This window comes from Rhodamnia argentea, chromosome 2 (assembly GCF_020921035.1).
Source record: "Rhodamnia argentea isolate NSW1041297 chromosome 2, ASM2092103v1, whole genome shotgun sequence".
Classification (NCBI taxonomy): Eukaryota; Viridiplantae; Streptophyta; class Magnoliopsida; order Myrtales; family Myrtaceae; genus Rhodamnia; species Rhodamnia argentea.
The window spans coordinates 2,598,946-2,625,373 of record NC_063151.1 but is presented as its reverse complement, the minus strand read 5'-3'; the positions used below and the strand labels follow the sequence as shown (position 1 = coordinate 2,625,373).

Genomic DNA, 26,428 nt, shown 5'->3' with positions numbered 1-26,428 from the left:
AAAGGGTAGGACGAATAGCAAACAGGTGGAATTTTCTTGATTATGAAAGCAAAAATTTGTTGATCTCAAGAGGATAACAACAGAAAATCACATTGGTGTGGTTCGGTTTGGAGTATCAAGGCTATCAATGCCACTTCCAATTCTTCAGGGTACTTGAAGTAGCTTTTAGATTACGCATGCGTTATAAGATAAGCTCAGAGAAATGTTCGTCTGATGAGATACTAAACACTTGTCGAAGGAAGGGAGTCGTACTTAAATAAGAGAGAATCTTGGTGGGTTGGTTACCATCGATCGAAGCTTCGCGCTTTTCAGATGAAGGTAGCGTGAGATCGCGTAGGAGAGTTGTGATTGGAGATGGCCTCGTGCTCGTTCTGATGGTCTGATTGCCCTTCAATCCGGAAGAAGTGTGGTCCTATTCGGTTGATAGAGTTCCCCTGATTGGCACAGAAAAAGGTGGATGCAGTCATGTCGAGGCTTGGAGTTTGGATTTGGCATAAGAGTGCAAAGGCAGCTCTGGCTTGGAATAGAATAATTGGGAAAAAAGTATCAAAAAAGTCTTAAATCTATTGCATTAATATCAATTCAGTCCTAAATTTTTTATTGGTGCCAATTCAATCCTAAATCTTTTGCATTGATGCCAATTCAATCTTAAATTTTTTGCATTGATTCTAATTGAGTTAATCTGATCAATTTTGACCTGAAATTTGCTGGCATGGATGTCGATTGTCCTATTACCTTTAGCTGTCCAAGAAAGCGATTGAGAAAGCCAAAAATTCTATCCGTATTTTTATTCCCACGATTGGCGCCAACATTGACATTTTTCAATATTATTATAATATTTTTTTTTTGCTCTTTTTCTTTCTCTCAATTATTATAAAAATTATTAAAAATATTTATAATATTAAAAAATATCCATGTCAGTGCCGGCCGTTTCATGTAGAATAACCGATGTCCACGTTAGCGAACTTTCAGCCAAAACTAATTGGATTAACTCAATGCAAAAGATTTAAGACCGAATTGGCACAAATGCAAAAAGTTTATGACTAAATTGATGCCAATTCAATCCAAAACCTTTTATTGATTTATGATTGAATTGACACTAATAAAAAGTGACTGAATTGGCACCAATACACCTTTCCCGATTAGTTGGTATTAAACCACCTAAAAAGCAAGCGACTAGTTGCCAGTTATAGGCTTCGACATATAGAAAAGGTGGTTGTTCCAGTCCCAAGCTCTAATTCTCTGTCGTGGAAGAACGTCACTTGACATTTTGGGTCCTATCTCCGCTTCCAAAATATCTATTCAAATCCGAAGCATTGATCCATCCTTCTCCAAATTGAGGTTTAAATAATATTTTCATAGGGCGGATATATGTTTAAGGATTTTATTGAATGGTGGCCCTCGAGCATCTGTTAAGAAGCTATTCGAAGTATATTAGCAATTTCAATCTAAATTAATTTTCTTGTGTTATGTGTGATCTACATCTCAGAAATCAAAGCATTTCGTATTAGATATGCTTAATTAATATCTCCAAAAACATTCCTTAAGGAAATTCATATGTAAATTCAGGGGTTCAAATTCACGATTTGTCGATAACCCACTCTAGGATTTCCTCCTCCCAAAACCACGGCCCATCCCCCCTCCTTTTGTAGCGGCTTTTCTGATGGAGAGAAAGGGATCTCCCCCTTTCCCACTCCCACTCCCACTCCTTTTTTATTTATCTTTTCTCTATCTCTCTATATCCTCATAATCTTTAAGGCTCTTCGTTGATTCCTCAAACAACCTTTAGAGAGTTTTGTCCAATGAGCTCAAAAGTATGAAACGTGTGCACCTTGAAAGAATCTGTTATTCCAGATTTGCTCGCTTGCTTCATATAGTCGAACGTAACTCCTCTGCTGCTTCGGCAATCGATTTATTTGAAAGTAATTTTGTGATCCATTGATATCTCTTTTGTAGGTCTTCTCTCACGCTTTAGAGCTAGATTTAGATTTTGGTGCTCTTCTATTCTTATCCATAAACATATTTGGGATTTACAAGGCATTTTCTATGCTCTTTAGACTTGTTGATTTTGTTATAGTGATAGTATTAGGGACGCCAAACCTAGGCGTGCACCGCCTTTTGGCAAAATTGTAACTACTGGAGAGATAAATCTCAACTTGTGATCATCACTAGTGTTGATACGGGATTTGGTGATCGGTCACCGGTTGTGCTTTGATGTTATGACAAACCCATTATTGTTAAATGAGTGAGTTTCTACAAACTGTACTAAGTTAATTTATTTTTCGGATTTACTTATTTTGTTTCATTTGCATCTTCATCTTGAAGTTATGTACTTCTCTTCCAAATGAAATGGAAATTTTTTCTGTAAACCAAAAGAAATATTCTTGACTTTCACAAGTCCGAGAATTTAACAATCGAAAAGTCTTGATTTAGATAATACCCTTGAATACTAAAATAACGAAATCGTATGTCGAATGTCTATCCGATATGATCAAATCTGTGGCTATGTCACCCCAAGAAAACTACTGGAGTTCATTTTTCTATCTGATATGATCAAACTTGTGGCTTTGTCACTCCCAAGAAAACTACTGGAGTTCATTGTGGAGAGAAAAAAAAAACAACAAACACCAACCATAAGTTAACTTAAGTCAATTTCAAAGAACACCTTTCTTTTTCCTCAACTGTGAAAAGCAAAAGGAAATCAAATAAAGGAGGAGAATTTATCTATCTTTCTTTCAAATGAAATGAAATTTTTTCTTGTAAAAATAAAATAAAAATTATTGACTTTTAGAAATCCGAGACTTTAACAATTGAAAAGTCTTGATTTCAAATAGTACCCTCGAATACTAAAATAACGAAATCGTACATCGAATTTCTATCCGATATGATCAAATCTGTGGCTATGTCATCCCAAGAAAACTACTAGAGTTCATTTTTCTATCAGATATGACCAAACTCGTGGCATTATCACTCCCAAGAAAACTACTGGAGTTCATTGTGGGGAGATTAAAAATAATAATAAATACCGACCATAAGTTAACTTCAGTCAATTCCAAAGAACACTTTTCTTTTTCCTCAACTCAGAAAAGCAAAAGGGAATCAAGAAAAGGAGGACGAAAAAAAAAAATGAGCAAGTAAGTACTTGGGCGAATCGAAATCCAAAGTTCTGAAAGTAAAAGGAGGCCTTCCTTTAGGCAAAAAACCATGACAAGTCTAGAAACACACACACTGTATTTAGAGGGATAGCCTATACGTGGCGGCATCTCAGCTACATCTTTCCTTTCGTTTTGGTCTTTTCCCCATCGTCGTTGTTGCGCTGTTTCGTTTCCTACGTTTGGGTCGAACCATGAAAAATGTGCCCAACCAGCGTTTATTGAACTCAAACCAAGAAGTGAGCCACACGACAAGGCAACCCTTTTTTTTTTTTAAGATTTTTTTCCCTTCACTCTTTTCGGTTTTTCCTCCTTTAAACGCCGACGAAACCTTTTTCGGTGCTTCGGGCCACCACGTGCTTTTTAAGATGAACTTTCAACCGTAAAATATTCTAAAAAGTTATCGATGAAGGCAACCCGCATTTCGGCCTAAGACTTAGGTAAATAGGGGGTTGTGATAGATTTGAATTTAGGGCCATTCACTCTAATATTATGCGAGGTCTGTGGATCTCTAAATATTTGATTGTGATACCATATCAAAGTTGAGTGCACAATCATTTATCCTTAGTCATTAAACAATGTGAGCGGTTCCGGATTCCGTATATGTTCCACTTGAAATCTACCCGTCGAAATATAACCTACCTTACATGTTTTGAAACCTAGAACTTACCTTATTATAGGTTTTGACGTCGGTTCAAAGGTGTACCCAAATTTTAGTCGTATTCTTAATTGAAAGATTATAGTGAATCATTACCTTTAATGGTTACTACTTGCTGCTACAATCCACTTGATCATAAGTTATATTTAAATACACGAATAAATACGAAACATTAACAAAATAAAAATCTCTATCATAAATATTGTCAAAATGAAAACTCGGACTAGTGGTTATAGATTAAACACTTATTATCGGATGTCATGGAATACTGCAAGATCATATACTAAGAAAAACACAAAAACTTATTATAGGTTTTTCAATTTTTAGAACCCGCCCTGCAAATTTTGAAACTTGAAACCGGACGGTCGGTTCTAAGTTACGGATTCTATCATGGAACCATACTTATCTTTAATTTGCATCTTAACCTAGTAATATGTATTCAAAACTTGTATAGTGCTCCTTACTCATCCAAAGAAATTCATTTCTTAAATATTCACTATAAGCTATTTTTTCGGGGTTTGACGTGGCCAAACTTTATATAGGCTTTTAATGTCTGAATAGGGATATAAAAGTGGATTCGCTTGAGATCTACAGACGGTAAAGCCCATCGGGAGATCAACCGAGTTTATTGCATCCCTGCGGATCAACGGGTGTTTAAAGATTCTTGACTTTACCCTTCGTGGTTTCAATTTTCTGACAATCAGAAAATTTTGAAAACTTTTGCATTTTACCCGAAAAATCCTAGTAGAAAGTGCTTCTTCTACGTTCTACGCAGGAAAAAAAAAAAAAAAGCTGGCAAGCAATGCCTGGAATTCCGGATCATGTTGGTAATGATTAAAACCTTTGTGAAATGATTTTACAAACATACATAGGACCCCCGTGAATTAAAAGTCACTAGTCAGTATTAATGCTTCCTCTTTGCGCTGCATTTGCACGTGGGGAAGAAAGCTTTTCCACCGGTTCAGGTCCTGATAAAAGCACTTTGCTTGTACTGATGAGCATACTTGGACACATGTTAAGTGTACTTAATTTAAAGTACCGATTACGCATAATACGAGATCCGTTCATGTATTGAAGACTGCAAATGCCCTCATATTATTGCAAAACATTTCCTCTTTGGCACTCGTTAACAAAATATTATTTGATTAGAACAAAACACAAATTTTCTTTTTTAACTAGCTCGATTAGTGCCCATCCATCACACGCTTTGATCTTTGGTCTTATTTCCATCGACTATTATGCAGTAATTACGATTAAATTCCTATACATAAAGTTCACAAGTTATTGTTACTTCATGATGGGTGTGAAGTATAATTTTTTTTTTCAATCAATAGCAGAGTAACATCTATGTTATGGATGCATCATGTGTAATTCCCCTTGATGTATTATACAAATCATCGTCCGTTAATTTGTAACCGGTCTCATGTGCTACATAGATGAACTACTTTTTAACATCTATGTTATAGATGCATCATGCATGATTCGCCTTCACTGTGGACTACTTTTTCTAATTTGTACGATTGTAGTTTCTTCTTAGCTAACCTTATAATGAGTATGTTCTTAAATTGATTGAACCTGCTACTTTATCATGGGTTACTTGATCATTACATGCAAGTTTAGAGCTATTTTCTTCTGAATAGGATGCACGTTAAAAGCCTATATATACATTTAGCAGCACATATGAAATCAAGTTAAGCTTTCTTTTTACTGTATATGATTCATATGAGATTAGGCCAAACACAATATATATATAGCAAAAACAGACTATAATAATGCTCAGACTGCCGTAGTACACTGACATAGTTCAGACCAACTGTACCCATTGATCATGTCGCGGGGTTATGATGCGGAATGTCTATCTAATTGAATAGAAACACTATTTGTTCTTCGCACGCAACTTGCCGGCGCTTTGTCTCATGCAAACAAGGCAAACAGATGAGAATATTAACAATCTTGTTTCGCTTTCATGAAGAGATCTCTGGCTCGTCAGGTTCATTTCCACCTCGAGATTTCACTCTGTTGTTTGGTAGAAGACATCTGCAATGCATTATCGTGAATCAGAGTCCAGATTTGTCCCTCCTGCCCTGCTTATATCAAAGTCCCCTCCCAAAAGGACCCTCCAAAAAAAGAGAGTAGATGTGGGATCAAATTTGATAATCTATGGAAAGAGAGTCGGGTGCTTGTTTTGCGTAAAATTTCACGATAAAGAAAAATGCTTTTGAAATAAATTATTTTCAAGGAAAATACTTAGTTTTTATTTGTTCGATGATATGCTAAAGATGTTTTCGGGTGTTTGAATATCGTATGGAATTATGAGCATTTGAAGATGGTGAAGAAGTTAGCGTTTGTTGAGGGACTCGTTATGTTTGGAAAAGCTATTTCCTCTTTTGAGAATATTTTTCCTAATTTTAAGTGTATGTGTTTCCTTCAACAGTAGATGTTTTTCCATTATTGACAAATCAAACACGTGAAAGTCGGGAAAATTAATTCGCAGAAACTTCTATCATTAAGATAGAAGCACCCATAGAGTGTATTTATTACATCTTTTTATTAATTAAAAAAAAACTTACGACTTTCTTCAAATTTAAGGAAGCATTTAATTTATCAAAAACTGGATGGGTCTCGCCAACGAGTGTCTCCTTTGCGCCATTTGTTACTCCTACCGAATAAGAAAGTTTTAGTCATTCCTAACGCACTGGTTGTGCAGCAGAACATCGTTAGTTACATCGAAATTATACGTTAAAAAGGTGTTATGTTTCTGCTGTAAATATAAATCAAACGACTCCATGTCAATCCTCATAAACTCATCACCGTATGTACTAGGGTTTCGTACTAGTATAGCAGCACTTTAATCCCATCACACTTAATTATCTGATAAATTCCGCAGCTTATTTGTTTTCGGATTTTGACATGTCGGAAATGAAATTAGGGCCACTGTTATTGTTCACAGTTAATTTAAGAGTCCAGTACCATATCGACTTCCAATATTTTACGCCCTCGAAATTATGAAGCTCGTCCCTTCAAGATGAATGAATTGATCTGTGATAATTTCTTTGCGCGTACTGCCGTCCTTTCCCCATGTTTCGCTGTATTGTCGGACCTACAATGGTCCTTCCTACCACAATTATCAGTGTAGACCTACACGCACGAGTTGTGTTTACAAAAGCTAAACATTTAAAAATTTATGCGGTGAAGTTAATACCTTATAGTTGGCTTACAATACGACGTTCAAAATTTTGAGTGATTTGGCATAAAAACTTTTGAAGTGAATGAGAGTTCGATTAGATATATTGACGAGTTCAAACTTGAACTCTATCTTGACGATCTCCAAAAATGAAGGCATCCGATTAGGAACCGGAGTTGGAAGGAGCGTGACCTATGTGGTCTCGATAGAAGCTCCAGTTTAAATAAATATACCAATGGATGAATTTGTTGATGTCGAAGGATACTCAAATTAAGAGTGGGTTTGAATGATTCGGAGATATTTGGATTTTTTATGCGCGCTTTCAACTTTTGGAGTGCACGACGTTATGAGAACTAACTTAAATACAGGAAGATTGATTAATTTAGAGAAACATAAGCTTTGATAATTCGGGGTTGTATCATAGGGGTCATAGGGTCTGTCACTCGATCTTACCAAGCTAATATCCACCGACCACGCAATTTAAAAGCTAAAAAATTAAATACACTAGTTAGACTAATGCTTCATAGTACAATTAAACCTATGTGACCTACTTCTGTCAAACAAACCAGCTTTATAATTAGGAATTAGACGAGCTCTATTCACAATGTACTCAGGCTATTCACCTATTCCAATCATGTACCTCATGCAGGTAACGCAGAACATACAGTTCATGCTCGTTGCTCGTTCCACTTTCTTTTCGACTCTCTCTCTTTCGCTTGTCTTTCACGAAATCTTTTACGAGCAAATATGGGTGAAAGATTTCAAGTTCCTTCTAACCTCGAACTTAACCAGAGGAACCAATTCTTCATTTTTTGGGATCTGACACTTGCTCTGTATATCGTGAAATTTGAAATTTACTCCGTCATAGTTTTAGGATCGATTTCGGGACCTACTCATGTTTCACTAGTATTTTTAATTAAACTATTGTAATGAATCATCATATGTAATTATCACTATTTGCTGCTAAAATTCACTAAGCATAACTCATTTTTAGATACATGAAGAATATAAAATAATAAAAACGTAAAAGTATCAGTCATAGATATTGTCGAAAATGAAAACTCGGACTAATAATTTTAGGTTACACATTCGTCATCCGACTTCGTGGAATACTGTGTGATTGCGCCAGCATATAGAACAAGAAAAACATAAACATTTGTTCCAAGTTCCATATTATAGGTTTACTCTACCAATCGAAAATGGTTCCAGAATTTTTGAATCCCGAAACTTATCTTGCATATCCTGAAATTCAGAACCTGTTTTATTTCTATTGATGTGATTCTCCAATTCTAGATTATATCATGAAATTATGCCCACCCTAAACATGGCGATCAAGCAACTTTAGGCAAGATTCTCCGTGAAAGTTCTTCCTTTGCTCTAACCAATTAAACGAAACATCCCATAATCAGCACCCAATAGGCAAGATGCTCGGCATACTTAAGGTCAAGCATTGACAATGACCTAAAAAAAAAGGGGTTTACCCTGAAGAGACTCCGTGAAAAAAAAAAAAAAACTTATGGTTGGCTACATCCTCGAATTCTATCAAGACCTTTAATCCTAAAATTTCGATTTTCAGAGTTTCTAGGGCGTAATGACTGTGTACGGTGCACACTTTAGTGTTTTATTTATTTTTATCACTTAAATACCAATTTTTTTTAAACGGTTATTTTAATGCCAACTCTAGTGAGTTTCATTGAAAAACCGACATGACATTCATGTGGCTCGTCGAAGCTTCCAAGTCAGCAATAAAAAAAAACAAAAAAGTTAAAAAATTTTAAAAAAGAAAAACTCTATGTTGCAGCGACTATGGCTTGGAAGGTCGACGACCCCCGCCGACCATCCCCCACCCTCGTCATTGCAATAGATCGATTTATTTTTTCATTTATTTTTTTATTTTTTTAGTTATTTAGCTAAATTTTTTAATTTAATGTAAATTTTTAAAAATATTTTAGCTTATTTTGTAAAAAAGATATTACACGTGATGTCTATGTAGACTGATTTTTTTTTAAAAAAAATTACACATAATATTAAAAATTTAATAAAAATGCAACGTGTGCTGTTTGGTCGAAATTAGCACTTCAGTAATCATTTTTTCGTCGGAATTAACACTTAAATGATCATTTTTTCTCCTTTTTTTTTTGGATAAAGTAAGTAGTATATTGACTTTTCACGGCACAAATTACAGAGGGGTAGCCGAAACACAAAAACCTCATACCCGTTACGACATTTGGGTATGTCACAACGGGTGCAAAGGTGTAACAACTAAACAAAGGACAAGCCTAGAACACGTGTACAGCTAAAAACATACTACAACTTTCGGCCAAAAATACAACCGAAAGAGAAAAGCAACATCAACAAAAAAGGGCGAGAGTTCAACTAATCAAAAATAGATGCAGAGATGGTGACTTGCACCCGCCGATTCCGAGGGCTATCCTCCACCCGATCAAAAGTGAGGGCCTTGAACAAATATAAAGTGAGATTTTTTCTCTGTAAATAAATATTGACATTCCATGTATCTTTTTATTCTCTGTAAATAAATATTGACATTCCATGTATCTTTTTACCGAGTTTCTAGGATTAGGCTATGGGCTCATGGCTAAAGTGAAGTGCTCATGGAAGGGATTGGCAGATGAAGATTTACTGTACCGAAGGAAAACTACGGAGGCTAAAGTTACCATAAGAAGAAAATTTGTTAAACCCAAGTGTTGATTACATTGATACGTTACGAACCAATAAAAATCTAGACAAAGCAGGTCCTGGGGCGGCATGCTTATCTACAAAAAAATCTGTGTACGCTACGCATGACAAATTTTAAGAGAGCTTTCAAAATAATTTCCTTCACTTGACAAAAACTTGCGAACTTTAAACCGTTACCCCTCGCGCGTAGGCTAGATTTAAGTCTAAGATAAATAAGGAATTCTAGAAAGGTTTGAATTCAAATCCTTTTGCTACGGTGCTAATTTTTTTAAGTTTAAGTTTATAAATTAAGCAATCAAATGCGTATAAAGAGTGCGACGTGAGATATTTCAACGTTTTTTTATGGTCAAGCACTTTCAATTATAGGATGACATGGTCAAATACTGAGCATGCTGACGTGGTCAGGTAAGGGAAAATTCAGGGATTGCGTTATTTGCATTTATAAGAATAGTTAGGCCAATGCATCAGCAGTAATATCACAAGCTAGAGAGAGAGAGAGAAAAAAACAAGAAGTGGCAATCATGGCGCTTCTGTGAAGTGATGGGAGGTGAGGCTCCATCTCGTACGGAAGCCCGAACTCCTGTACATAAAAAGAAACGAAACATGAAACCTTATTCCGATTTAATAATCCATATAAACCTTAACCCCACCTTCACTGTCAGGAACAGGTTTTTTTTTTTTTTCCTTTTCCTTTCTTACTTTCTCTTTCGGGGTTTACAAGGAAAGAACAAAAAAGAAAATGGAAACCCAGAAAAGAAAGAGAGAGAGAGAGAGAGAGAGAGGGAGGGAGAGAGAGAGAAGAGAAAGTGACTCGACTCGGCCTAGCGTAGGAGGTAGTAGTAGGAGAAGGCTTGATTGATACATTCTATATCGTCCTGAAGCGTCCAACGGCGCAGATATTTCCTTTGCTTTTTTAGGCAAAATGTTGAAAAACTGGCGATAATACAAAGAAGTCCTGTTTAGCTATAAAGGGAAGCTCCCATCCTTCCCTCTACCTTCTTTTTCTTGCCTGTTCCCCCCACCTCTCTGTCTCTCTCTCTCCGCTCAATTCTTTCTCGGCTTGGATTGGTGTCTCTGCGTGGCTTTTTGATCGGCCATCACAACCTGAGCCCGCCTCTGCAAGCAAGGTAAAAAAGAAAAAAATGAGCCAAGCAAGGGAAAAAAAGACCCACCAATCTTTTCTCATCCTGCAGTCTTGTTTGCTTTCTCTTTTGAGGTTGGTCACTGTTTGATGGGTTTTCTGGGGTGTTTTTTGAAGATGGATCTGGTTTTCCTTTTCTGGGTACTTCTACTTTTGGTCTAGGGTTTGTGTTTCTGCGAGATCTCCTTCACACAAAATCAATCCGACTTGCCATTGCTTTTCTGTACAATCTTCCTGTTCATCATGTTCAGTGTACGCTGAGACAAGTGTGTTGCTTCCATGGTCTGGCTCTTGATAAAGTTTCCTTCTTTCTCTCGCTCTTGGGCTTTGCGGTGAAGGAGGAGGAGGACAAGGAATATGGCGAGAGAGAAGATCAAGATCAAGAAGATAGACAATGTGACGGCGAGGCAGGTGACGTTCTCCAAGAGGAGACGAGGGCTTTTCAAGAAAGCCGGAGAGCTGTCGGTCCTGTGCGACGCCGAGGTCGCCGTCGTCATCTTCTCGGCTACGGGCAAGCTCTTCGAGTACTCCAGCTCCAGGTATGTGACCTGGGTTACTGTCTTTTCCTTTCCCCCTTTTCTTTGTCGTTCCTTCTGGTTTCTCTTTCTATTTTGACTTCTCCACTTCCCATCTTTGACCAGCAAAGGTTGAGTGCTTGTGTGTCTTTCTTCGTTTGTCTAAATGTACCCTGTGCGTGTGCTTGAGAGAGAGCGCGCGCGCGCTTAGATCTCCTCTCGGGCTGAAATGTCAGCGGTGATGCATGCTTCTCTCTCGCACCTCGTATTATAAATCGGTTAATAAAACAAGCACCTCAAATCTATGTAATACGAGCATGCAATCTTGTCTTACTTATTTGTCTAACTAATGCTGATAAATCTCTAGGGCGAAGATTCTACGGATTCCATTTTCCAAAAGAAATTTCTTCTCTCTCACTGAGTCGTCAAAGTTTCCCACTTTGGTATTCTGGTTTTCTGGCCTTGCCTTCTTCTTCTTCTTCTTCTTCTTCTTCATCATCATCGACCTACCGAAGCTTAATTAGGGTTGTGATTGGTTTCGGCCACTCGTTGGTAAACCAGTCTTCAGTGTATAAACCCAGGAAACCGTTGAAGAGTACTTCATCTCCCACTCTGAACGGATTTTTCCTTCGATCTGGTGGCATAATAGTGCATCTTAAATCCATACACACGACCATATAAGTGGGTACACAAGTATTTATACACTGGAAAGTTTTGGAGGACTTTGAGTTGTGGTTTCGTCGGACCGAATGATTTCTTTTGAGACATGAGGAGACGAGGTTCTACGTTAGGAAAGAAACGACAACCACAAGGTATCTTATGTGGGGGCATACAGAAGCAGTAAGAATATACCCGCTTACAAAGGAAATACATCTAGCTCCAGTCACCTCAGAGGTGTGCGTGTCCAAAAGAAAAAGGCGTTTCCTTCATTCTCTACCTCACTTTCGGAGATGAACTTACTCCATATTGGAAAGCTGGACAAAGGACAGAGAGATAAATCTCAGCTTAATAATAACGGCCTAATTAAGGCCCTGTAGAAGAAGACCTCTCAATATTGCTGTTGCTCTTGCTGGCCTCTATGGTATGGTCTCGAGTTTACATCTGACTCGAATGTGTCACGTTAAGCAATCGTGGCACGACTCTAATATCACAGCATTACATGTTTAATAGGTGAGTTACACGACACGTTTGACATGTTTAAGACGTGAAACCTCACGTACGAACTTTTAAAAATGTTTCGAAACATGTATAAACGGATTTAAACAGGTCATGTCAGCACCAATAACTCGTTAATCTGTATAATTGAACTTGTGGTTAACAAAACCATTAGATTAGGAAGGACACTCTTTTTCTTTGCACTAGAGATGCTATATTCCCACGCTGTGGTAACATAGGGACTGCCACTGATGATGGAAAGTCCCACAGGCGCCGAGGGCAGTCCTTTCTTCAGTGATATCCTCTGGTAGGTAAACTTGAAAAGATTCTTGTGAAGACCCTACAATGAAGCTTTAGCTTGTCCTCTTTGGCCATATTGCCGAGTACCTGACCATCACCACCTAGTTGTCCTTCCCTTTAGCTTCTTGATATCCAAAGCACAGGTGTGACCAAAGCTAAATCAACTTGTGTATTAAAATGGTAATTCAAATGAGCAATATTGAAAACTTAAATGTTGGGGATTTCTAAGCATAGAAGGTCCACCTATTGAGGGCTTAATATACGCCCAATAAGGAAGAAAAAAACACAGAAAACAAACGAGGTTAGTGCTGGAGGAACAGAAATCGAACTCTTTGGGTTAACAAAAGGAGCATAAAGCTACTGATCTCCATTACCCTAAAACTTTTGGAACTACTGTTCACTTCTAAGAAGTGTAGCCCAACGTCTTTCCAACTTCTTATGAATGCCAATTCAACTCTTGATGATCTCTACAAAATCCTCTTCTCGAGACTCTAAATGACTTGGGACCTATTTTTTTCACTAAAAGTAGTGTTTGGACTACTAAAGTGTTGATAGAAGTATGGTAAAGCTATTTAAATTGCTGGTGAGCTGTGGCATCCAAGACAAGGTTGTTTGCTTTGTATAATTCGCCGATCGAAGCTTTACACATGGTTACTCTACATATTAATAATATACTCTCTCTTGTAGCAAAAGAAATACATGTATGTCACTTGATCTAGCGCCATATAGTCACACACTCACGCACAAGAAAAACTCAGACTGCTCACATGGGATATGTGTCTCATCATATGCATACAATCATCCAAGAAAAATTGCAATGAATTGACATGGTCTCGGATGCATGCTTAACTTATGAAGTTTTCATTTCTCGCCCCTTCAAATTTAATGTTACACATCTTCTAAACCATATCAAGACAAACATCCAATTATGTATGGGCAAATTGAGTTTGTAGTTTGTCTTAAGGGTCTTTCATTTTGTCCTCAAACTCAATCTACTTCAGCAAGCTGGTTTAGGTTCAACCAACAAGTAGCTTCTCAACGGCATCCTCAATTTTCTTGTCCTTCTTACTGCACTTATATACTTGTGTCCCTTGTGACCTCTTGACAACATTGACTTTTGACAAGCTCTGGGTGACTTTCTCTTTTCGTGACGAAAGCCAATTTTAGTCCTTACTAACAACAAACTTACTGATATTGCACCTGCCACTTTTTGTTCAGAAACTACTGGTTGTATATCTTTGTTAACTCTTCTCTTACGAACATATCCTTGAATCAATCTAGCTTTTGAATCTTCTGAAACAATCCGGCTTTGATACAATTTGATGGAAAAGTGTAGCACGATTGAAGTCTAAATAGCACGTCAGGTAATCCAATATAGGCAATGGCTAAATAATATATAATTCATGTAACATTTACGAGAACAGAATGATCTAGATAAGTCCCTTACTTTATTAACAGCCAACCGAATACACATGAATATTGGGCATAGTCATTCGAAATATGTATGATTGTTCACCAATTAAAATGATTTAAGTGCTTGATAAAAGAATTGGAAAGCTTTTTTCATTCATGAAGAGGTTAAGGCACTTTCTATTACTCTCAAATGCCCCAAGATTGTTTCAGTCAATTCCTTTTCCCACTTTTGTCCTGTAGAGTAAGGAACTAAATCTAACTTATTGGAACTCCTCCTAACCTCTGCTGGCTGAAGCATTTAAGTATTAAATAATGTATCCATCTAACTGTTTGCGTCTCATTATATGATTAATTCACCCGCTTGATTTATAAGTCACATCTTAGTCTATGCTCGCGAGAACATATTACAATGTCCAAATAGTGAAGGGGGAAGCGTGTGTAGGAATGAAAGGCAAAACTAGATACGTAGTAGGAAAAACGGAGAGATCGCACAAGGAGAAAGGAGAACAGGTAGAAAGATGGGCCAAAATATTCTTGGTCTTTCTTCAATAGTTTCTACTCTTTGCATGGCACAGTTCTCAATGGTTCGTGTAGGATAAGGTTTGGAGTATTTGTCAGAGAAGGAAAAAAGAGAATGAACCTTGTAGAGTTTCCGAGAAATCATTCAATTTCTTCACTAGGAAACATGCAAACCGATAAAAGAAAAGAAGGTAATTTAAACAGTAGAGAAAGAACGCCATTCTTGGACCTTCTGCTAAAAGTATTGATACCATACAGTGATACCAAGGTAATATTTGGACTGTATACGGTTTTTTATGAAGATAACTTAAACTCGAAGAAAGATCATAATTTATGTTATAAGAATCTTTGGATACAAAGTTGGCTTGAAAGAGGTGATATTGTACAACCCAAGGACATCAATACAGCCACAAAATTTGTGATTAAATGAGCTTACATCTTGAAGTGAAACATAAAAATGATAATCTAAATTTCGCACATACATAGAATGGACCTTCTGCTAAGACACTGTAAAGATAATTGAAGATGTCACATTCCTTTTAGATAAACTGAAGTAGCAGCGGTCTCTTGAACCATGTAATAATATTGAGATTATGACCTTTAAATGTATAGAAGTTTCCCTTTTTCTACATCTTTGAAAACTGACTGTTTAAATTTCGAACTAGGATTTGAATCCATAAATGTGTATAGTTAAAATAAATTTATCAGCTAAATTAAGGTATCCAATAACTTAAATTAGTCATGGGATATAGATGTGCCACATGATTGATTTTTTTAATGCAGAACACTTGAAACTTTCACTACATTCATATATTGAGTTATGAGTTTGCTTGAAAATTTTTCACGATCTTTTAAAGTTTGGCTGATACTTTGAACTCTAAGGGGAAGCAAAAAGTTGCATTTTATTTTTGAAAGGCAAAGACAAACACTTACTCCAAATTAAATGAATAAATCAACTCTTGTTGTCTTAAAGCAAAAGCAATTGATAGTGGTGCTTTTGACTAGCTAATTGGCTCCCGGCCTGGGTTCTATTTATATGGACTGACAAACAAATATGACTGGATGGGTGGACCGACAAGACACTATGTTGGGATCCCCTCATTGGAGGAGATAATGGTGTGATCACTATCAAAGAGACGGGACATGCAGTCATGCCTAACTTAAGTATCGGAAGGCCATTCTGAGAACAACATCCAGATGCCTTAACCGGGAATAGGTTGTGCAGGTCATTTTCCGGTTAAAGCTCCGGCCAACTTTGTGACTCCCAAGTCAGGCTTCAACTGGAGGTATAAGAAAACAAAATGTACATATGCAGACCTGCATAGAGATGGGCACGCCACAATGAAACTCAACGCTGTTTCATTTAGGATGAATCTAGATAGTCTTATCACATTTTGATCATCATAACAGAAAGGAGTTTATAAAAACGTTAGTTGCCTTGACTGCCAACTTCGCCTGGTGAGTAAACTTTGCTTCCATAGTACACCGGGGACTCTCTCTCAACTATACAGCGAAAGTGATGGAACCAATAATAAATGACAGGTACTTCTAATGGTCACATTTCTCAAAAATTATTTATCGACTTATGAATCTCCCTTTACTTGGCTTAACTGATCTCATACATTAGTGTTCAAGGGATATACTAGCTGCAACGATGATGTAAACCTATAGAATCATCAGTTGAGCGGGCGTGCACTGCCAAGAAAATTGTCTCATTTGAATATGAAGGCATACAATCTCCAATATATATAAGATCAAGTTGAAGAAACTTCATCCTAATGGCTTGCCAAGAAAGGAAAATGCAGATCAAGAAAATTAACCACAAGTCTCATGCTTCAGGACCGAAAACTGGGACTGTTTTCAGATTTGAGTGTTACATGTTGGTATATCATCTGAAATAATTAGGATAAAAAGATAGTAAACCTGAATTGAAAATAGATTTCTAACTAATAGACTATATATGACTTCCATTTCGATATTCTACCTTAACCCTAGACTTACATTGGTTCTGAATTCACTTAAGTATACTTGTACTGGGAACGTGCATTTGTTTTTCTTCCAGCTTAGGTGGAAGGAAGAAATCACAGAATGACCACGCGAAAAACTTCACATGCAAATCATAACACCTCCTCAGCGATAGATAAAAGAATGATCTCAGCCATGACATTCCCAATGCCAGATCTAGCAACCCAGATTTGTATATTTCCACTTGCGAGCTTTGTTATAGCTGTGTGATCTCTGACTAACTAATTAAGATAGATTTAAAATCATTCTACATTGTGGGTGATTAATATGACGATTATTTCTTGTCATGAATTTGGAGTCTATTTGAACTATTCCTATAGAATTGCTATTTTGAGAATACCTTGGTGTATGCACACGATCACGGCTACGTTGATGGACTACTAACATTAGTCAAGAGGTGTCACACTTGTAGAGTGATTGATCCTTGAGAATTGATGTGTATAGTGTCTCTTAAGTAGGTTGATACGGTTGATCAGAGTCGTTTCTCAAATATTTTGTCTTTATTAGTAATTTACAATTGTTGCGTTCGTGATGTTATGCATGCAACGGATTTGTGGTTTGCTGATCTCCATTTTTTTGAGGTTCACGAGTTTTAACAGCTTAGGCTATGAGTTAATGGCTTACAGCTGGGATTACTTGTGTATTAAGTAATCAGACGGCTTTCCGCTACCATTTCTTCCATCAGCTTAACTTTGTCGAAAGGATAAATCAGTTTTATTTACACAGTGAATGCAAATTGTGATTGCTCCGCTCCCCCATAGTTATGATTGTGCTAATTCTACATGCCTGTGAATATTTAATGTGAACTGTGCTCCTGGTCCACAAGCAGACCACGCGCTCGAAAGTTTTAGTGGATCCTAAAACATGTCTCACTTCCAAACATCTTGCTAGCGACCACGCGCGCGAAAGTTTTAGTGGATATTTTTCACTCTTGGAATTCTCGCATACCGTGGCAGATGATTAGTTGCTCCCTAATTTTACTTCCATTTATGCTCAGTCGCATATGAGGTCTGTATGTTAGTAAGTTTACAATTGTATTTTCTGTTTGAGAAAGACCTCTATAGAGCCAATCTTGACCAAATCATGCCCATCAGCCACACTTAGTTTCCAAAAGAACCTAAGTTAAATGAACAGACACCTTTTGCACGAAGGATTATAATCCACGGGATATGATGATACTCGTTTTTTAGTTCTGTTTTTGTGGAAAAACTTTTCCATATCGTGTAAGTTTGTTGTTAACTTGAACCAGACATGAGTCCTATGTACACCCATCTTCTTCTCTGTTTGTTCTGATTTATGTCCCGAATTGAGCTTTTCCAGTTTGAGCGTGTGCTCCTCCAAATAGGATAGAATAATGACACTGACTGTTTTACACTATCTCTTTATTGAGTGATATGGCAAACTTTGCTCTGAGTCTTGAATTTGACCCAATTGACTAAATACAAACTTAAAATCTACCAGATCGCACACTATCATAGTTGTGCTGATAGGTCTTTTGCAACTTAGCATTTCTCCATAGGATAAGTGCGTAAAGGAAGGCCCTTCAAAGTTTGGAAATGACCATGTATAGTCATGTGACTAACTGTGCTTGAGTTTGAATGCATGTTGTTTTCTGAAGTAGTTACTTGGAGGTTCAAAGAAACTAGATTTTAATCTTCTCAGCATGTCATGACAAGCTATTCTTTCTGGAAATGTTTGTTACATATGTGTAGACCTAGTGTTGATTATGACTAAAGGAGTGACGTTCCTATTGTTCCCATTTATGTCTAAGCATGAAGGACACTCTTGAGAGGTACACCCTCCACCAAAATAATCTCGAGAATATGGACCAACCTTCCCTTGAGCTGCAGGTAATCTCTTTAAGATCCGAGCTTAAAATTTCTATTTTCTGGTTGGTCACTTGGGAGGTATATTATGTTACTGTAACCCTACTGGGAAGGATGGGCTATGGACTTGACAGTTATATTTTGTGAAGATGCTCTAGAAAACACAAAATATAGAATGGTGTCTTGTAATTTACCTTTGACGCCCAAGCAATTGCATCGACATTTACTGAGTTAACCATCATAAAATGTGTCATTCATTTTATAGCTGGAGCATAGCAATAACATGAGGTTATGCAAGGAAGTGGCAGAAAAGAGCCACCGACTCAGGTACACATTTTTTGACTTGGCCTACATGAAGACCTTGTCTTGATACTTGTTTGCGTTTCCATCATGGATCTTTGACTCCTGCATTGTAACAGGCAATTGAGGGGTGATGATCTTCAAGGAATGAATATGGAGGAGCTGCAGCAATTGGAGAAGATGCTTGAAGCTGGACTTAGCCGTGTGCTGGTGACTAAGGTTTTGGGATATCATTGTCGCTTTTTCACTCCATCAAGTTTGATGTAACATATACATATTGATCATGTGATAATAGCTGGAGTTGTATTATCTTTATTTTATTTTTATTTTTTTTACAGGAAGAACGAATTAGAACCGAGATCACTGATCTAGAGAAAAAGGTCAGTTTGTGTATCTAGTGATTTTGAGCTGCTAATAGATAGAGCCATATCTGATCGTTTACTCAGGCATATACTGGTGAAGGAAATTATTTGGAAGAATTGATTTTGAGGCCATGCGTACGAAGTTAGTTTAAGACATCAAGTCTTTGTAAGATCAATGTGTCTGATGAAGATGCTTATGTCGAAGTATGAGGCTAATAGAATTATTTGGAAGAATTGATTTTGAGGCCATGCGTACGAACTTAGTTTAAGACATCAAGTCTTTGTGAGATCAATGTGTCTGATGAAGATGCTTATGTCGAAGTATGGGGCTAATAGAATTATTTGGAAGAATTGATTTTGAGGCCATGCGTACGAACTTAGTTTAAGACGTCAAGTCTTTGTGAGATCAATGTGTGTGATGAAGATGCTTATATCGAAGTATTGGGCTAATAAAGTTTCCACACAAGATCAACATGCATGACATTGCTAGGCTTACCAGAACATTTGGCAAATCCTTATATTTTCAAGAGGGTAACTGGCCACTATTGACTAACCAACAACCGCTGTGATATCTCCGGTACAGCAAGTTATATCCATCAATTATTGAGTATGCTTTAATTGTTATAATGAAGAACAAACTGAATTATTTTGGTGCGAGACATCATACAAGTGCAAGAAAAGATGAAAATACTTTTATTGTGCATGCCCTTTCATGATGCTGATATTTATGCATGATCTTGACAGTGTGGGCGCTTTTACTATTGTAAAGTACTTCTATCTTTTCCCCATTTTGATGAATGCAGGGAGCGGAGTTGATTGAAGAAAACAAGATATTAAAGCAGAAAGTTAGTCACTCTCATTCTGTGTTTTCGATTGTACATTATATATTCGACTGTATACGTTCAGGAAACGGAATTGGCTGATCGATCTCAGTTATGTTTCAGATGACTACGTTGACCAAGGGAAAGCGGCACGTTGTCATGGAGCCAGATGTTGCGGTTCCGGAGGAAGGAATTTCGTCCGAGTCCGCCACCAATGTGTGCAGCTGCAATTCCGGCCCTCCTTTGGAAGATGATGGCTCTGATACATCCCTGAAACTTGGGTACAATACTACTTTCCTTGTACTTCAGCCTAATCGATGTCACCTAATTTGACACTTCAGATATGATCTATGTCCGAAATTAACTGGCTCAAATTATGGACAGTATTACTCCAGTCACCAAGTTAGGAATCTAAAGGGAGGTTGATTAACGGATATAAGCAGATAGTGATCTATGATTCGATCGGGTCTTCATGCGCTCTACAAAAATGGGTGTTAGATGTTAACTTTGCGGACCAAACTGCTGAAGTAGTGCGAGCAACAAGATGAGCTCAAGCAAACCCTAGCGTACATATAGTGACTCCCATATACATTGCATTCCACGGTTAGAAGAGTGCGAGTCGGTCTTCAGTTCATGGCAAGCTAGTCATTGCTTTTGCACTCAAAGATTTATATCTGCTTCACACTGATCTAATGCGATAAATCCCGTCGCTAGTTAAATTAAGAACATATGAGAGACAGATATAACCTCTTCCCTAGGACGAAATTGTGCACATCGTTGACGCTTCACAGCGATCTTTTTGCAAATATAAGCTGTTACTCTTCTTGTTTATATTTGGCTTCTAACTATCTTGCAGGCTTCCTTTCTCAAGCTAAACTTGGACAGCAACTGATGATTCAAAGGGATCTCAGTTTTCTTATTATTACAAAGGACCTTGGATGTGTATAATAATGGAATACGCCCTTAATGGTTATCTCGATGTATGTATGATGTTGCCTGTAACTTTTGTTCTATTCCCCGGAGCTTTGATCCGCTGTATGTATTGCTTAACATGAATGCTAAATATTTAGCGAATATACATAATTATATAGTTGGTTCCACCTTTTGGAGGGATTTGATTATTATCAGGCATCAACGTACGCGGCAACAAACTTGGCTTGTCCATGCATCTTGTCATATGGAGCTGCAGTCGAGCAAAGCGCAGTTCCATGTCAACTAATGACTGCGGTTTTTGGTGATCTGCAGCTTTGATTATGGTCTAAGCTGACGATGTTCTAAGAAAACGTCTCTCTAAAACTCTTTTTTCATGTACCAAGATAGCGTAACCCTAATTTGCACTCGTTCTTGGCATTTCTTCGTTGAGGTTAGATTCCATTGCTCCAACCAGGGTCGTTGGCTTGTACTCTATCCGGTCAAACAGTCAATTCTAAAGTTGCGTTTGATTTGGATCTTGACCCGAGTTTTGGATCCCTTCTCTGTGTTGAAGCTTCAGGCAACAGGGATGACGAGTTCTACAGCAAACGCCAATCTCGAGCTCTCAAGGCGAGAAATAAGAAAGGCCGACGAATCTCCTACTGTTTCCCACAATTTCCTCACTCATTTTTTGTTCTCGCTTGACTCGTTGGATGACATGCCAACAAGTCGACGGCAGGTTGATATGTGAATGAGCAACTTGAAGCTCAACGGCCGTAAGCTTGGTAAGTTCGTCGTTCATCTGGATGCATCAATTCAGTTCATCTCAAGAAGATGTTTGTCTGGTGTAATCTCTTTTCGACTTAGTTCTTAAAGGTGGTGTCAATGCTAAATGTTTGGTCATGATTCCTATTTGAAGCTAATTCCATTACCTTCCTTTTCTTTGAGCTTTCCAAATTTCTGCTTGATTTTGGGCTGCTAAACAGGACGGTCATGGGGTAAAACTAAGCATTTTCTGTTGTTTTGATTCCATCGAGGTTCCTTTTTTAGGCTTATTCTAGGTATCTGGAAAGAATTCCTGAAAATTTTTTCTCCTTGAAGGGCCTATTTATGTAGATGTCATTGCTTTAATCACGATTTTCCAAATTTAATGTCTTGCTATGTGGACATTCCCACTGTCTGCTTGCAATACTTGTGGTCGTTGTTCCTTGACTAGAGTCTTCTCTACCATGACATCTGTTGGGTGAGGAGGTATAGACTTAAATTGCCTTCTGGTGGTGCGACGGGAGAAGTGCCAAAAAGTCATAAATCTATTGTATTTTTATTAATTTAGTCCTAAATTTTTTATTGGTATCAATTCAGTCATAAACCTATTACATTAGTGTCATTTCAGTGCAAAACTTTTTATTGGTGCCAATTCAATCATAAATCTTTTGCATTAGTGCCAATTTAGTCATAAATCTTTTGCATTTACATCAATTGAGTTTATCCAACCAATTTTATTTTGAAATCAACGACACAAATGCCGAATGTCCTATGTGGCATGGTTGGCGCTATTGTGGACATTTTTTAATATTATTTTAATATTTTTAATAATATTTTAAAGCATTTTTTGGTTTTAAAAAATATAATTAAAAATATCTAAAATAATATTAAAAATATTCATGTCGATGTTTGTCGTGCCGGGTAGGACAATCGACATCTACGTTAGTGATTTCTGATCAAAATTGGTAAAAATGACTCAATTGACATAAATGCAATAAATTAGGATTAAATTGGTATCAATGCAAACGGTTTAGAACTAAATTGACACCCAAAAAAGATTTAAGACTGAATTGACATCAATGCAAAGGGTATAGAACTGAATTGGCACAAAAAAAAGATTTAAAATTGAATCGACATCAATGTAATAGGTTTATGACTTTTTTGATACTTTTCTCCGTATTGTGATTAACTTGATTTGCTTCAGCTACAACATTTCTTCCTACTGGCACATTACCCTAATTTCTTCACCAGTTGGGGACTCTTCTGAATGCTCGGAGTGAAGTTGGTCCGACAAGATGCGCATTCTTAAAGAAAATTGCAGCTTTAGTAAAATACTATCGGGGCTTTGAATATGATCTGGTATGGTCGATGCTGTTACCATTGGTCGATTCATCATGTGCGTGTTTATGATCTACTTTCTCCATTTTCTGCATCACGGCAATCATCATCTGTCACATTAATATTCGTTTTTCAAAGAACCTATCTGAGCTCTTATCTCTCCACGGCTCTACTTATTTCTTTGAAAATTTTATTATGACTCACTTAAGATAATTAGGCAATCTATTTATGACCCGTTTAAAGCTCATTTAAGACTCATTAAGTTGTTAAGTAATTAATTCATCTATGACCCGCTTAAAATTGTTTTGGAAAAATTTCAAATAAAGATTCGAAATGCCATCATTTTTGAAATAAGGCATGAAGTGGATCTCGTTTCAAATAAGGGCATGAAGTGACATGACAATTTCAATAAGGGACTAAAATGATTATTACTGTTTTCAAATAAGGGTCCGACCTCGCCGGCCGATCAAGAGCATTTTGGTCAAAATACGGTTCTAACCTAGTTTTTAATTAAATTAAATGAAAAAGAAAAAAAAAAAGAAATGGTTGGTGGGGTCGTCGGCCCCTCAACGAGAACGGGCTGCAGCCAACTGTCCCCTTGCTCAAGCACTTGTTAGGCGAGGCAAGGCCATCCCTCCCCAGCCTCGCCCGTGGCCACCCAACCCCGTTTGGGCAACGCCGGTGGCCGATCATTACCACTTGCAAAAAGAAAGAAAAAAAAAACAAAAAAGTGAAAGACTAAAATCCTCTTAGGTCAGGCCCTTCTTTGAAATTGATATGGCCGCTTTAGATTCTTCTTTGAAATGATTTTCAATTCGGGCTATTATTTGAGACACTAAAAGCACTTCATGCTCTTATTTGAAAAGAGATCTACTTCATGCCCTTATTGAGAAAATGAGGGTACTTCGAATCTTTATTTAAAATTTTCTTGCTTGTTTTTAAAGCTTAAGGTAACATATTTATGACCCACACCCTTAAATATGGGTTGAAATTTAAGTTTTCGATCCATTTTGCCACCTCATTTCTACTAGAGGACTCCATCAGCAGAATGAGAAATGTTTGAGGCTATTGACCTGGAGGGAGATCATATTTAGTCACTTTTCGAGTCTACGATGCGGTTGCCACAGTTAGAGCCGAGGTTATTAAGCTCTCTCCGGCGGTTGGTATTCATTTTCGGACGATGTTGGACGTTTGTTCGCGAACTGATTATTGCTCTCGAGATTTGGCAGGGGGTCAATTTGGAGACGACCACGAAGAACACACAAAGCTTGACGGGCGTACATAATTGGCTTTCGGCTGTGCATTCTTTTGTATGGAGTTAGTTTCGTAGGATCTGCACAGATGTCTTCTCCAGATTTACTGCTGAGCAACTTGACGTGCCGTTGAAGGTTCAAGGAATCAAGGGCAGTGCTTGATTTTGTTTTAAGGACAGTGTGATGGTTGTTCCAAATAAATAATAAAAAAAATCAGACGAAATTGATTTCTCGTTTAACGAAGAGACAAATGAGATGGAATAGACACAATGTTGTCCATCGTTTTCCTCTTTCTCTATCATTATCCCATAGGTACCGGACTTTGAATCAATAGAGAACGTTTTCTTTCTCGAGTCGAGATATCCGTGAAACGGGATCCCAATACTGTAAATACTCCAATGGGAGCAAGTAACCGAAACCGCACTTACATAATGTGGCCCCATCCACACTTTGATTGTCCAGTCTAAACTCTTTGATAGAACCCAAACTAATCAAATGGTCTAAACGCTATGTTTTACCATAAAGAGACATCCACTGTGTTCATGGATTCAGATTTTAAACAGATGTGGATAATGTGGAGGACAATGACGAATTTCAGGAGTTAAATGCGCGAAACTGAAGTTTTAAAGTTCAAGTGCATTAACGCGGCGTGTGTTTAGGACTCCCACTGTAATTTATTTTACGTGCTCTACAATTTTCTTTTAATCGGCATAAGCTTTTGTTGAAGAATTGCAGAAAGAACTAAATGTACCGTGGGAAATTTTCAAAACAAATCAATAGGTGATTAGAAAAATCAGCATATCAGATGTCCCTATGAGAATGATAATCGTATTGACAACCAAGCAAAAGAGCTAGTGAGGGCCAGATTGGCGGCGTCCGCATGCCAAATGATACACGCTAAATGTAGATGCATGGACAAATTCCTTTTCTTTTCTTAGGAACACATTCTTTTCTCGGTCTACCACATGCTTTTGCTTATCCGACGCAAGCCTAGCAAGAAAAGGTCCCAGATTATAGATAGGCTAAGGCGTCATTATAAAATAATTTTTGAAAAGCAACTTTCCAGTAACCCTAACTGCTTACATGGGCAAGGAAGAGATGCGTGGAGGGGAGCATGGTTTGGCCAAAGACGCGAGCCTTAGGAAAGAAAAGATTCGGTATTAGCAAGTGAATCGGAAGCGGAGACTGGAAGCTCTGCGGTTGTGTGCTGTTTTGCTTCGTCATAGAATAGATCAACCCAATCACCAACTTGAAATGAGAATCTCCACAGCATTTAAATCTATTTAATTCACTAGAAGTTTTATAATGAAAGATCTCCTTCATGGTCTCTCTTGAACAGCCATATACAAAAGGAATCCAAGTACAAATTGCAAGTCGCATCGATGGAAAAGAAATTGTAAATATAGACTATTGAAAGAATTAAAAAATATATATCTTCAATATATCGAGTCAAAATACCAAATTAACTCAATGGTACTTCGTGTAATTGTTATACATGTGGCAGTGACAGATTGTAATTGATTGATTGCACCACATTGACATATATTATGCATTTCCAACCTAGCTCTGTATAGTGTGTAAATTTTGCCTACAAGGGGTCCACGGACCCAAACAAAATATAGGAGAATGTGGGGGCCCACATATATACATGGTCTACACAATTAGTGATCACGATAAATTCGATCTATGTGGATTAAAAATGGACTCTGCTAGCATAACAATTTTTTGGTGATTGTAAGAATAATGGTACATTACGAGCCACAAAATCTTAAAAGAGTGGACTCCACAATAAATTTTAATTAATTATTAATTATTTTTTATGGTCAAAAGCGGATCGTTAGCTTAACGATCGCCAACAGATCGTTATATGATCAATTCTCATTAAAATTTACCCACCAATTGTTTGTGTGGGATCGTCCTTGTTTCTTTGTGTGTTCCGTGCTCGAGATATGAGAAATTATTCAATGGTTGCACAAGAACACGTCACAGGTTCAACAAGTATATCTTTGTCTTCGATATTTTGACCAAGAAAAGTTCTAATAATAAATGGACAAATGCCCATGACGTTGACAAGTATAAAAATAATACGAGC

At 37.4% G+C, this 26,428-nt stretch overlaps 1 protein-coding gene across 4 annotated transcripts; it reads left to right on the top strand.

Annotated features, from left to right (window-relative positions):
• The first annotated feature begins 10,575 nt into the window (after positions 1-10,575).
• Positions 10,576-21,178, top strand: LOC115749810 (MADS-box protein SVP-like). Of its 4 annotated transcripts, none has more exons than XM_048275029.1 (9): positions 10,576-10,813; positions 11,177-11,371; positions 18,531-18,609; positions 18,851-18,912; positions 19,005-19,104; positions 19,224-19,265; positions 20,051-20,092; positions 20,192-20,349; positions 20,925-21,178. In XM_048275029.1, the coding sequence occupies exons 2-9, from the start codon at positions 11,190-11,192 to the stop codon at positions 20,941-20,943; spliced, it is 684 nt and encodes a 227-aa protein (XP_048130986.1). In that variant the 5' UTR covers positions 10,576-10,813; positions 11,177-11,189; the 3' UTR covers positions 20,944-21,178. The 4 variants fall into 4 exon arrangements, with proteins under 4 accessions (XP_048130986.1, XP_048130987.1, XP_048130985.1 ...); XM_048275030.1 differs by having other exon boundaries at positions 10,576-10,821; positions 11,171-11,371; XM_048275028.1 differs by having other exon boundaries at positions 10,577-10,818.
• Positions 21,179-26,428: the final 5,250 nt, after the last annotated feature.